The sequence below is a fragment of the Salmo salar genome, chromosome 17 (assembly GCF_965601325.2).
Source record: "Salmo salar chromosome 17, fSalSal1, whole genome shotgun sequence".
Lineage (NCBI taxonomy): Eukaryota > Metazoa > Chordata > Actinopteri > Salmoniformes > Salmonidae > Salmo > Salmo salar.
Genome location: NC_138307.1, coordinates 54,386,619 through 54,401,098, shown reverse-complemented (window position 1 = coordinate 54,401,098; position 14,480 = coordinate 54,386,619). Strand labels below are relative to the sequence as shown.

The 14,480-nt window shown below is 45.4% G+C and overlaps 1 protein-coding gene and 1 long non-coding RNA gene across 4 annotated transcripts in view; one reads left to right on the top strand and one right to left on the bottom strand.

Moving 5' to 3' along the window:
• Positions 1 to 828: 828 nt before the first annotated feature.
• Positions 829 to 4,377, top strand: LOC145861394 (uncharacterized). Its single transcript, XR_014381174.1, has 2 exons — positions 829 to 3,441; positions 3,577 to 4,377. It is a non-coding gene; the product is annotated as an uncharacterized LOC145861394 (long non-coding RNA).
• Positions 4,378 to 4,666: 289 nt separating this feature from the next.
• Positions 4,667 to 14,480, bottom strand: part of LOC106576156 (metallophosphoesterase domain-containing protein 1) — a 49,295-nt gene continuing 39,481 nt past the window's right edge. The window contains exons 5-8 of one of the 3 annotated variants that reach the window (XR_006760120.2): positions 11,597 to 11,712; positions 9,718 to 9,831; positions 8,830 to 9,012; positions 4,667 to 8,306 (exon numbers count right to left, since the gene is read on the bottom strand). Coding sequence is in view for 1 of the 3 variants with exons in the window: in XM_014153102.3 (XP_014008577.1) it covers positions 8,891 to 9,012; positions 9,718 to 9,831; positions 11,597 to 11,712 (352 nt within the window). In the remaining 2 variants the exon portion in view is untranslated. Of the gene's footprint in view, positions 9,013 to 9,717; positions 9,832 to 11,596; positions 11,713 to 14,480 lie in introns of all 3 variants that reach the window. The other 2 variants (XR_014381172.1, XM_014153102.3) reach the window with 2 other exon arrangements.

Sequence of the window (14,480 nt, the reverse complement as noted above, 5' to 3'; positions counted from 1 at the left end):
ACCTCTCCCCACTACACCGGTACTGTACACCCGTTTAACTACCTCTCCCCACTACACCGGTACTGTTTACCCCTGTTTAACTACCTCTCCCCACTACACCGGTACTGTACACCCGTTTAACTACCTCTCCCCACTACACCGGTACTGTACACCCGTTTAACTACCTCTCCCCACTACACCGGTACTGTACACCCGTTTAACTACCTCTCCCCACTACACCGGTACTGTACACCCGTTTAACTACCTCTTCCCACTACACCGATACTGTTTACCCCTGTTTAACTACCTCTCCCCACTACACTGGTGCTGTTTACCCCTGTTTAACTACCTCTCCCCACTACACCAGTTTTGTATACCCCAGTTTGACTACCTCTCCCCACTACACCGATACTGTTACCCCAGTTTAACTACCTCTCCCCACTACACTGATACTGTATACCCCAGTTTAACTACCTCTCCCCACTACACCGGTAGTGTTTACCCCAGTTTAACTACCTCTCCCCACTACACTGATACTGTTTAACTACCTCTCCCCACTACACCGGTATTGTTTACCCCTGTTTAACTACCTCTCCCCACTACACCGATACTGTTTACCCCTGTTTAACTACCTCTCCCCACTACACCGGTACTGTTTACCCCTGTTTAACTACCTCTCCCCACTACACCGGTACTGTACACCCGTTTAACTACCTCTCCCCACTACACCGGTACTGTTTACCCCTGTTTAACTACCTCTCCCCACTACACCGGTACTGTATACCCGTTTAACTACCTCTCCCCACTACACCGGTACTGTACACCCGTTTAACTACCTCTCCCCACTACACCGGTACTGTACACCCGTTTAACTACCTCTCCCCACTACACCGGTACTGTACACCCGTTTAACTACCTCTTCCCACTACACCGATACTGTTTACCCCTGTTTAACTACCTCTCCCCACTACACTGGTGCTGTTTACCCCTGTTTAACTACCTCTCCCCACTACACTGATACTGTTTACCCCTGTTTAACTACCTCTCCCCACTACACCGATACTGTTTACCCCTGTTTAACTACCTCTCCCCACTACACTGGTACTGTTTACCCCTGTTTAACTACCTCTCCCCACTACACCAGTTTTGTATACCCCAGTTTGACTACCTCTCCCCACTACACCGATACTGTTACCCCAGTTTAACTACCTCTCCCCACTACACTGATACTGTATACCCCAGTTTAACTACCTCTCCCCACTACACCGGTAGTGTTTACCCCAGTTTAACTACCTCTCCCCACTACACTGATACTGTTTAACTACCTCTCCCCACTACACCGGTATTGTTTACCCCTGTTTAACTACCTCTCCCCACTACACCGATACTGTTTACCCCTGTTTAACTACCTCTCCCCACTACACCGATACTGTTTACCCCTGTTTAACTTTCTCTCCCCACTACACCGATACTGTTTACCCGTTTAATTACCTCTCCCCACTACACCGATACTGTTTACCCCTGTTTAACTACCTCTCCTCACTACACCGATACTGTTTACCCCTGTTTAACTTTCTCTCCCCACTACACCGATACTGTTTACCCCTGTTTAACTACCTCTCCCCACTACACCGGTACTGTTTACCCCTGTTTAACTACCTCTCCCCACTACACCGATACTGTTTACCCCTGTTTTACTACCTCTCCCCACTACACCGGTACTGTTTAACTACCTCTCCCCACTACACCGGTACTGTTTACCCCTGTTTAACTACCTCTCCCCACTACACTGATACTGTTTAACTACCTCTCCCCACTACACCGGTACTGTTTACCCCTGTTTAACTACCTCTCCCCACTACACCGGTACTGTTTACCCCTGTTTAACTACCTCTGCCCACTACACCGGTACTGTATACCCCTGTTTAACTACCTCTCCCCACTACACCAATATTGTATACCCCCGTTTAACTACCTCTCCCCACTACACCAATATTGTATACCCCAGTTTAACTACCTCTCCCCACTACACCGGTACTGTTTACCCCTGTTTAACTACCTCTCCCCACTACACCAATATTGTATACCCCAGTTTAACTACCTCTCCCCACTACACCGGTACTGTATACCCCTGTTTAACTACCTCTCCCCACTACACCAATATTGTATACCCCAGTTTAACTTACTGTCAATATGGGACAGAGTGCTGTATGAACATAAATGTTTTTACTGCAGAAACTGTGGTAAATTAGTATTTGGGGAGAGAGTGAAAACAGATATTTTATCTTTCTCTTTTCTCATACTACTCTTTTTTCCTCTCCCTCGCTCTTTCTCTGGTCCATTGTTGGCTCATTAACTGTCACTTTCAATGGGGAGGGGGTATGTGAAGTAAAACGAGGGGGCGGTGGGTTGCCAGATTGTGTATACTCAACGGGGACCTTTCCCACCCTCGGGCTCTCTGCTGTCTCCTCCTTGACAACAATACTCGTCAAGTTTGGTGATTTGTGTGCTTTTGGCACAATGAGGTATGTTAATAAAAGCTTCGAAAAATGACACGCGGGTGGCCAGGTTGGAGAAGATCCCCCCCCGGGCTACTAAACATTAGCATTAAGCAGGGCCCCAAGCTTCACCAGAGTGAGTGGGTGAGAGCTTGTCTGGCAACCTGCGAGCTGCAAACCATCCAAACCCCCTCTCGTACTGGCTTTGGTTCACAATTATAACCCTCATTATCTACTAACCAAACCAACCATCTGTGTGATAAATCAGAGACCTAGCCTGACGAATCGTACTGTCGTCCGCCACATACTTTAGTCTTAGACTGCCATCGTTGAAGTTGTTTGTGGTGACGAGGGGCGTTGTACAAAATAACGTCATCAGCGATTGGATCGTCTCTAACAAATCAGAGTATCAAAGCCAATGACGGATTTTTTCAAACCGCTGCTCTACCCATGTGTGTTCCGGCTCTGGCAGAACCCATCGGTTTCTGGACCATTCAGACGGCCGCGAATGTGTTGGCATTCGGTGAATGGTCGGGGAGGTACTCAGATCCAGAGCAAGGAGTCTGGGTAGCCAGGCAACCAGAGACCCCCTGTGTGCTTAATGCTGGAACGGTCTTTCAGAACAAGTTCATAAACACTGCTACTTTACTGAGTTACACTCATAATTTAAGGTGTACAAAACAGCGATATGATTGGAATGATTACATCCATGCAATGGTCTTTAAGTGTTTGTTAACCCTGCTCTGTCCTCTCTGGTCTTCTCTGGTCCGGGGTGGTCCTGATGCGGTCTGGTTGTGGTTCCCTTGCGGTCCAGATGAGTGGGGGTGTTCTCAGTAGACAGTGTGTGGAAGCCATGCTGAGGCTCTATGACCCGGTCCAGCAGGTCTGGCGCTCCTTGAGGCAAAACTTTGTTACCTTCGACCACAACCGCAGTGGCAAAATCTCTATCAAGGAATTCAGAAAGGTATAGTCCAACAATCTACTGTTTAATCATTATTTAAAAAGCTCTTAACTAATAACACGTCACACACGGGACAGTCACACACACACACACACACACACACACACAGCAGATAATCCTGATTGTGTATTTCTACAGGTACTAAGGCAGTTCAGAGTGAACCTATCCGAGGAGGAATTCTTCCACCTCACCTCTTTCTTTGACAAGAACACTACGGGGAAGATCTCCTACAATGACTTCCTACGGGGCTTCCTACACTGACCTCTAACCTCTGCCCTCTAACTATGGCCCTACTGTAGGCTCCTGTGAAGGTTTAGCTAGTTATCACTGATAAATCAGTCCATATTGATCGCTATAATTTTACTGTACCACTGAGTGAAGGAGGGATACACAGAATTATTACAAAATCATGTCATGTAAATTTAAACATATAAAGTGATATATTATATAAAATATATATTTGAGGGTTTTCTCCCAATATCTTCCCCTGGCATATCTACAGCTTTTTCTCCCTCTAGCATACCGATTTATCTCCCTGCTGTGTGACTTTATGATACTGATTGCTTTCCGAACCAAACCCAACCAAATAAAGTGCTTTTGGATGATGTACGGACTGTCTTTGTTCCCATCTGACGGGAAACGAAATGGATGACAAGGAGAAGGAGAGGGCGTTTGTCATTCATGAGATAGACAGCATCACCGTTGCAAGACAGAACCCAGAGAGAGAGAGAGATCATTATCTAAATAATCTACAGAAAGATGGAGAGAGAGTGAACAACGGAAGGGGCCAATGGAGATGGAGTGTGAGACCATGGAAAGATAGAGAGGGATGGATAGAAGGAAAATAAAGAGAGAGAGGAGATGGGAGTCTACATGATAGGTACTATATTAATGGTGTAAAGCGAAAAGCCATCCGCAAATAAATTACTCCATCTCCTCCGGGGTTACTAATGTAATTATTTGAACGAGGGTTCTCATTAGAATGTGCAGAGGTGTGGAAGAACCAAGCTATCAAATGAGAGATGAGGAACCCAGGTTTAGACACTGGAAATTAACTCTGGTCCCGGCTCACATAATTGATATGAGACACAGATACGTTTGATTGGTGCAAAAGAGCCAAGCTGAAAAAGAAACAATCACCACACTTTTTTTTTTGACACAGAACAAAAGAAAAGAAAGGAGGACAACTTACACAAAGAAAAAGTGTGGGGAAGAAAAAGAGGGAAGATCCATTGGTTACAGATAAGGTTTAATTCAATTTGTGTAGATAATCTCTCAGAAAACCAGAAGCAGGTAGTTTTAAGAAAGGTATTTTACATTTACAGAGTTGTCTCCAGGGGCAACACATTATACAATACCATTCTAAAATGGGTGGATTTTTCTTCTTTTCACATTAAAAAATATTGTACATCATTAAAGCAATAAAAAAATCCCAATAGTTAGAATATCCCAAACAATGGTAACAACGATATACAATACAAGCAGATTGTCATCAGAAGTTATTAGATTCAGAACAGCATGCCCCAAGGAACGAACAAGAAATACAACAGCAAAACTTGAGTTTTCAAAGAAAACAGGAAATACAGAATACAGCTATTGAGGCACAGTGCATAAAAAGTAAGACATTTCAAAGTTATGGTTGAAAGAGAATAGTAAGAAATGCCCCAAAACAGATATTTTCCCCTGCAGAAACCTTTAAAAGAAAAGAAGATGATACAGACACTGACTCCCCCTCGTTTAAGCATGTTCTCAGAATGCTTACCCCCTGGCTCTATCCACATGCACACAGGTATACACACACACACACACATACAGTATTCACACACACTTATCTGTAAACATTATATCCTATTCTTTGTATTCCTACAACAGCACACTAGTCTGCCCCATTAAGACATAACCCAGCTAGCACAATGTAAAGAACAGCAGTGAAACACCAGTGACCCTGGGAATAAAACGTAGCCAGAGGGGATGTTCATATATAATGTCTGAGAGCAGAGAGATCAAACAGGGATGTAGTCTTGTTATGCTAACCACACTTTGAGCTCAGCTAGCCAACCAAAGGCTTCCAGACGAGCAGAGGAAGGACGCTCATTCACAAGTGCTTTCGAAAGATAGAAAATGAACCCATTCTACGCAGACAACTGCTTGACAACATGAGAGTTAATAATAGCTTCACGGGGTGTGGTTAACCCCCTGCACTCTAAAAAATTATATTTAATTTAGAGCTGGTTAAATAGTGGCCAGAACACACGTTGGGTTATTTTGACAAAGCCAGTTGGGTTGCATGAATGACCCAACATGTTGGGTTGCGTGATTACCCAAACATGGGTTAATGTAAGGATCAGTTGGTTGTTTTTACTCTCATGCTGGGTTGACCTAGCAGCTGGGTCTTCTTTAACGTAATCCTTAGCTTATTTTCAGGAGGCGTGGTTTATTAGGGGCGTGGTTTTCAGCTAGATCTTATTGGCCACCCGTGAGAGTAAATGTCATTCCTGTACATCATTTTAAAAGTACATAGTGCAAATTAAAATGTCAATAACATGTTTGTCACACATTCTTTTGTAATATTAAGATTATTTTTTACTTATTATAAGGTATACCATCTTACTGCCTAATAAGGTATACCACCTTATTGTATCCCAACAATGGGATTTACGTAGGTTTTAGGGAACTTATACACTTCTGTAAGCGTCATTGAAGCTACAAAATGTTAAATGTTGGACCGTAATATGTCATAACTATGCAACAGAACAGATGAACAGAATGACATTTACTCTCATGGGTGGTTAAAAATAACTATCTGAAAGCCACGCCCCTACTAAACTACACCTCCAGTCTTCTGATCTGACCTGCTGGTGTCATATCTCAGTAACCAAATACCAATAACCCAGCATCAATAACCCAGCACCCAGCATCAATAACCCAGCATCAATAACCCAGCACCAATAACCCAGCACCAATAACCCAGAACCCAGCATCAATAACCCAGCATTAATAACCCAGCACCAATAACCCAGCACCCAGCATCAATAACCCAGCATCAATAACCCAGCACCAATAACCCAGCACCCAGCATCAATAACCCAGCACCAATAACCCAGCACCCAGCATCAATAACCCAGCATTAATAACCCAGCACCAATAACCCAGCACCCAGCATCAATAACCTAGCATCAATAACCCAGCACCAATAACCCAGCATCAATAACCCAGCATCAATAACCCAGCACCAATAACCCAGCACCCAGCATCAATAACCCAGCACCCAGCATCAATAACCCAGCACCAATAACCCAGCACCAATAACCCAGCACCCAGCATCAATAACCCAGCATTAATAACCCAGCATCAATAACCCAGCACCCAGCATCAATAACCCAGCATCAATAACCCAGCACCCAGCATCAATAACCCAGCACCAATAACCCAGCACCCAGCATCAATAACCCAGCATCAATAACCCAGCACCCAGCATCAATAACCCAGCACCAATAACCCAGCACCCAGCATCAATAACCCAGCGCCAATAACCCAGCACCCAGCATCAATAACCCTGCAGTTTTTAATGAAAACAACTCAGCAGTTGAGTCAACCAAACAACCCAGCATTTTTTAGAGTGTAACATAGTGCAGATATTATTATACAGTAATAAGCATTTATTAGCCTATATAAGAAAGAACTGAACTTAGAATAAAATGTAAACATTGTTACTGCACTGGCTCTTTTTTTAACAACACACACATATTTAACAACATTTGAAGTAATCCTTGATTGCTAACATGTTTTTACAATGACAGGTGATGGAGATTTACAGTTCCAACTTCTTGACCAGTTATGGTACATTAGGCCTACACCTCATCGTCATCCATTGGTCCACTAAGAGTTCAAAGTTCATGCCCATGATACATCTCTCGCAGAAAGGGCACCATGGAGCAGCGAGAATATTCCAGACACCGCTGCTTCTGTACAGGGTCGGGAGTGAACACATTTGCCAATCCGCTCTGTTGGTTATTACGTATTTCCAGTATTCCGTACTCGGAATCAAAATCTTGCAGGCATCCCGGCTGGTGACCTCGGAAATAAACTTGTCCAGATCACGGCACATGAGCCAGGGATGAGAGGTTGAGCTGATTACCCATGCAACGAGGGATGGAGGGGGGAAGGAGAGAGGGGGAAAAAACAGAAGAAGGGAAGAGAGGAAGAGATCCCTCTCCCCTGGTTAAGATGCTTACTGAGAGTTGTAATGAGACCCAGGGGAGTGGTGTCAACACGTTTGCAGAGACCTCCCGCTGCCCTGACACACACACTTTGATCTCACACACACAAACCACCATGCCCAAGGCCTGAGAGAGAGAGAGAGAGAGAGAGAGAGAGAGAGAGAGAGAGAGAGAGAGAGAGAGAGAGAGAGAGAGAGAGAGAGAGAGAGAGAGAGAGAGAGAAGAGAGAGAGGGAGAGAGAGAGAGAGAGAGAGACACAGAGAGAGGGAGAGAGAGAGAGAGAGAGAGAGAGACACAGAGAGAGGGAGAGAGAGAGAGAGAGAGAGAGAGAGAGAGGGAGAGAGAGAGAGGGTGGAGAGTGAAACTAGAGGGGCAGAGGAAAAGAGGGAACAAGAGAAAAAGGGATGATGGGAAAGCAGTGTTTTAATCTGCAGTGCAGGAAGTGTGATATCAGAGTACTGTCAGGGGTATCCTTTCTGTGCTGGCAAACAGCTCCACAAAGTCAAACATGGACATTGGGTTCTGAAACCCTACTGGTAAATGTTCAATCACTCCCCAGGGAAGGTCTCAAATGAAGGGTGGACCACACTGTCACAATGTCAAAACGTCGCCACTGAGCAACTTCCACTGGTGGCTTAACAGAGTCCTCTATGAGGAACAAGAGAGAATGAGAGTTATCCAGTGTCTTCTTCTGAGAGAAAGACTGTGGGTTCAAACAGTGACACAGGAGACACTGTTGCCCCTGTCCTCTTCTCTATCTGACAGCCAGGTCAGATTGTCAGTGCAGTAGAAGTGCAACAGAAGATTTACAGACTAATGCTGACATGTTCATATGAGAGATGAGGCATCTGGGGTCTGTCTTTTGCCTTACTTTAGAGTTTGTAAGAGCTTTTGTTGAAATAAAGGAATGACAGTACATAAAATAACATTCATGGATTTGCTAAGTGAGGATTTGCAACGGCGCCTGTCTCTTTAGACACACACATCATCCATCAGAGACTTGGGCATGTGTGTGTGTGTGTTGTGCCACACACACACACACACACACACACACACACACACACACACACACACACACACACACACACACACACACACACACAGCATCCATTAGAGCCTTGAATATATACAGTACACCACCACACCACACCTGCCCACCACCCTCACCTACCTGCCTTCCCACCACTAGGCTCCTGATTGGAGGGGGGCTCAGCAGGGAAGGGCTTCTCTAGTCATGTGGTCCTGGTGGGATTGGGCAGGTCAAAGACGATGGGCGGGTTCATGGGCTGGAAGTTGACGGTGCAGGCCGAGGCGTTGACGAACGTGGTGGTGCCGTCTGTCATCATACCATAACCTGGAGGAGGTAGAGGAGAGAGGAAGGGAGACAACTGCGTGAAAGACAGACTGTGACAGTAACACTCATTTATTCATTGACTTCTTTACACTCTCTCTACATTTTCCTTTGTTGACAGAACTATCCACATCTAACTGACAGTGGCGACTGCATCTCGTTTGACATGTAGCAAATGTTTTACAGGTGAGATACTTTCTGCTTTTTCGATCACTCAGAATGAACTGGTCGGTCTGATGTAGAGAATGTGTGACAAATGACAAAAGCTACAATTCCTTTTCTCTCCCTTCTTCCTTGCTCCCAATCTATCTCAGTCACTCAGATCCACACGCAGGGCTAAATCCGGCCTGTTCCTCCCTGTGTGAATCTGATTTAGTTACTAATCTGGTCCTCTCCGAAGGGGCCATGGTGCTCCAGGGGACACACGCTGACCTGCTAACCCCAAAATATAATCTCTCAGCCTGGAGACAAGGCCTCCCAGTCCCCCCTGGCCTGGATGAGATACTGCAGTACCACTTACAGGCATAATATATGACTAGAATTAAATACAGCCTCGTTGCAAGAATCCATAAACGAGTCATAATGATGTATTCCAAAGACCTTGACCTACAAGATCAATAATCTGATTTAAATATGTTGGCTTGTGTAGCAGTATGAGAAACCTCATTCATACAGAATGAAAGTGTGTGTGTGTGTGTGAGTGTGTACCTTCGTGGATGTGTCCGAACACGTGCAGCTTGGGCTGTACTCTCCTCTGGACAGTGTTGAGCAGCTCCATACAGCCCACCCGCTGCATCTTCTTAGGAACCCAGTCCAGGAATCCTAAACAGAGACAGCAACACAACACACCTCAATAACCACATAGGAAACACTGGTGATATAACATATGGACACACACTACACACTGTCTACACATCACTCCACAATACTATAATGCACTAGTCCAGAAGCCCTGTAGAGAATGGAGATGACTTACGCACACACACACACACACACACACACACACACACACACACACACACACACACACACACACACACACACACACACACACACACACACACACACCGCCACACACACACACCGCCACACACACACCGCTGCACACACACCGCTGCACACACACCGCTGCACTCTGCTACACACTAGTGGCGGTTCTAGACCATTTCAATTGGGGGGGGGTCAAGCTGGGGCCAGTTGTACTGTTAGAGGGGCCAGTTACATTAGACGTTATTGTTGTCATATCGTTTTCTTCATTAGCAGGCAAAAGACCATGTTCATAATCATTATCGTTGCCACTGTCTAATAACGGATAGCAAAAATGAGTTATGTAAAAATTATTTCATACTCCACATTTAGTGGGGCCACAAGGGGGTCCAAAATTGTTATCAAAGGGGCACTGGCCCCGCCCCCCCAAGAACCGCTAGTGCTACACACAGGGTGACAGGGGTGAGAGAGAGACTGATTTAGCGCCACTTCTACAGGAAGCATTCTGCTGAGTCTATAGAAACACTATCAGGACTGGTCTTTCTTGTGCCATGCACACGTTGGTGGTGGATGGCGTGACACGCCCTCATACACAAAGGGCTTTGAAATCTAGTGAAAAGCTCAAAATAAGTAAACGCAATTTGGCTAAAAACCCGTTGGGTTACTTTACAAGTCTGTGGAGACTTTTGTGATGTGGAGAGTAATGGCTCGGTCTCCATTTCTGGACACTCAACTAATTCTCTGCTTGTTTTAAAGCAGCTGGTAGGTAAACAGCTTTTATACAATGTTTCTCTCCTGTGAAACTTCCTCCTCAGCGCTAGATAAAGAGGCCATATTTCTCCTCTCCTCCATCTCTGTTCCATCGCTTTATCGCGCCCCATAAAAGACGAGGGGTTTTGCCGCAGTGCGAACGAACGGCATCTCTCACTCTTTTTCTCGGTCACCTTTCGTCTAGCCCTCGCTTTCTGTTGTATCTTTCTCTTCCTCTCTCTAGACCGACGGTCTCTCAGTAGTTCTCTGTCCCTCGCTCTCTCCTTCTCCCGCTCTCCGTATTCTCCCCCACCCCTTTCTCCCTCTCCTCCCTAGCCTCCTCTCTCTTGCTCTGTCTCTCCTTCTTCCCCACCTCTTTCTCCCTCTCCTCCCCTCTATCCCTCTCTTTGTCTCTCCCCCTAATAGGCATTAGTGGCCCGCTGTAGCTGCTCCATATGCCGGTGGCTTATGAGGAGAGGGGAGCTGGAGACACTTGGCTAAACTGAACGGAAAATAACTCCCTGTGTTTAGAGGCGAGACGCCACGCAGCAGCCACAGAAATCAATCACACACACTCGTCTGAGCATCTCCCAGCTGCAGCAGGAGATGGGCTGTGAAAGTGTGTGTGCGTTATGCAAATGTGTATGTAAGTGTGGGTAGATATTTACACGAGGATGATAACAGGAATAAATTACAGATTATTCAAAAAGAATTACTTATTTGACAGTCTATCAAAGCATTGAGTGTGTGCGCATGTGCGCGTCTGACTGTGTGCATATGTGCGTGTGTATGGAACGTGTGTGCGGTGACGTCTCATGATTGTGTCCCACAGGTGTAATGTCTCCCTCACCCAGTGGGGGGCAGTGTGTGACCAGTATGTCGGTGGAGTCGGGGATCTGGTTCCACTTGTCCAGCAGAGCCTGACCTCTTGGCAGGTTGAACCCCCAGCCATAGTACCATGGCTGCCTGGCTCAGAGAAAGAGAGGACAGAGAGGAGAGAGATTAATACAGTATATCATATCAACTGTCAACACAATCACCCATCAGATCATCATCTCTAATAAGGTTGAGCCCTGGGGGGGAGAGTCCTGCTGGGGGAGAGATTAACAGCCAAAATGGCACTTAACCTCTGAACCTCAATCATCTGCTCTGACAAATCAAAGACTACTGCTGCCACGTACAAAGTGCAACAGCATAAATTAGACAGAACCTTAGAGACGCAGGCAGAAAGCTCTAGGCTACAAAACCTCACAGCCTCAACATTAAACATTAACGTCCGCTTGATTCAACAGTCGGCATCGGAGCCTTCCAGGACGGGAGGGGAAAGGAGAAAAGAGAAAAGAAGAGGAAGAGAGGGACTTGACAGCTGGGTCCGTGTCCCTTCACTTTGATAGCGGACGCCTCTGGTGTGTGAGTGACGGTGGAGAAATTAACATGTCACTAACAATGAGTCCTCAGATCCATCTTCGTCTGTACCGTAAGGCGAGCCACGCGTGTGTAACCACGTTGACGCTGCCGTTAGCTCTCGTACCGCCGGCTTTTTTTAATTTGCAGAGAGCAGTCACTGGAAAAGCCAACTTTTATCGGCGCCACGCCGTCCGTCGCTTGGCGCTTCAGTGGAACGTCAGATGGAGGCTGTTTTATCATTTCCTGCCGGGTGGGGGGGTGGGGGGGGGGGGGCCGCACACACATGTACACGCACATACTTGATTAAAGAGACCTAGTGGTATAATACAGCAGGATACATTTGGTGAATGTCCCAACCCTGGGCTCACTGCCTGAGAGAGGTTAAGGAGACAGAGTGAGAGATGCATCATGGGAAACGGTGTCCCATTTCAGCTTGAATCTACTGCATTAAAATTCCATCACTTCAGGACATCAGAGCCTAAACACTTGATGAAACATCTGAAGTTCCCAGTGAACGCAATTTCAATAATTTACACAGTGAATTTTAAAACGTTTAAATTGGCCTGAGCAGATTAATTGGGCCGGTTAAATATTAATGTCCGTCTTAACATGGATGTCTCAATTAAAATGAGATGAGCTGCCAGTCTCACCTGCGTTCCAAATGGCACCCTATTCCCTAGTGCACTACTTTTGACCAGAGCTGTATTGGGAATAGAGTGACATTTGAGACGCAACCCATCCATCCCCTCTTCATATCTGAATGGAGAGATGAAGAACAAGCGAAAGATGAGAGACGGAGGAAAAGCACTTTTCTCTGGTAATCACTATTGGACTGTAATTTCCCTAACAGAGGATTAGATAGAGAGAGAGAGAGAGAGAGAGAGAGAGAGAGAGAGAGAGAGAGAGAGAGAGAGAGAGAGAAGAGAAAGAATTAAGGGGCTATTGAGAGAGACATGGAGATGGAATGAGATAGAGATGAAGGGAATGAGAGAGAAAAGAGTGAGTTTGTACATTATGTAAATACTTGCATTTCTTCTTTCTGTTCCCACTTCCAACTTGTCTCAAGTTAAAAGTCTTGGATTTTCTACCACTAGGGCCAAAATCACATGCTATACAGTATCTAGCATGCTAGCAGATACCCATACTGCCCTACCAAGCAAAAAGGCAGTAACTGCTCATATCGTGGAACTGAGAAAATTGTTTTTATTTGCCTTGGTTTCACAGTAACTTATTGCAGTTACTCCTAATATGACCCCCATTTTCTCCAAAACACAATACAATCGATGCAGGATACTTGTCCACATAATTAAGCATGTATTTAATGTAGCAAAAATGACATTAACTCATTTTCAACCAAATTAGCAGTTACTGCTTTTTCCTTGGTAGGGCAGCATAGACTTCCAGTCATTGCGCCTATGCTAGTTAACATTGGATTGCGATACTACCACCAACTACCTTGATACTGGACACAGACATAAAAATGGTATCCACGAGTGCACCTGACTCTGAAAGTGCACCCGACTCTGAAAGTGCACCCGACTCTGAAAGGGCACCCGACTCTGAAAGGGCACCCGACTCTGAAAGGGCACCCGACTCTGAAAGGGCACCCGACTCTGAAAGTGCACCTGACACTGAAAGTGCACCTGACTGTATTATTTAATAAGGACATGGACCATATAAAATGTAACATGTCAGCAGTGTAACATGTTACATCCTTATCACAGTAGCAAAAGGAAGAAACACTCTCACAGTTAAATCAGCGTAACTTCATTCCAGGAAAAAACCTGACACAAAAATTAAAGAATATCATACTATGGAAAACATCTCTTCTATATAAATAGGATTTGACCAGGAAAGGGATTAGAATTGAACTAGCGGTTTTTGGTGCAGTTAGGGAGGAGAATTGGGGACGTGCTCAGCATATTAAAGACTGTTAATACCCAAGGTTTGTTACGGACATGAAAAAAAAAGGAAACAGATGTTTGAGTTAGAGCGCTGGATCCCTAGGCGTCGTCTACGGGCAAAGCAAAGCACACTGGGAAAAAAACAATATCATCAAAATCACTACTTTCATTTCATGTGATTCTTTTCCCCCTTTCTTTTCTGAAGCAAGAGAGAGAGACTGACACACACACACACAGAGAGAGAGAGAGAGAGAGACTGACACACACACACACAGAGAGAGAGAGAGAGAGAGAGAGACTGACACACACACACAGAGAGAGAGAGAGAGAGAGAGAGAGAGAGAGACTGACACACACACACACAGAGAGAGAGAGAGAGAGAGAGAGACTGACACACACACACAGAGAGAGAGAGAGAGAGAC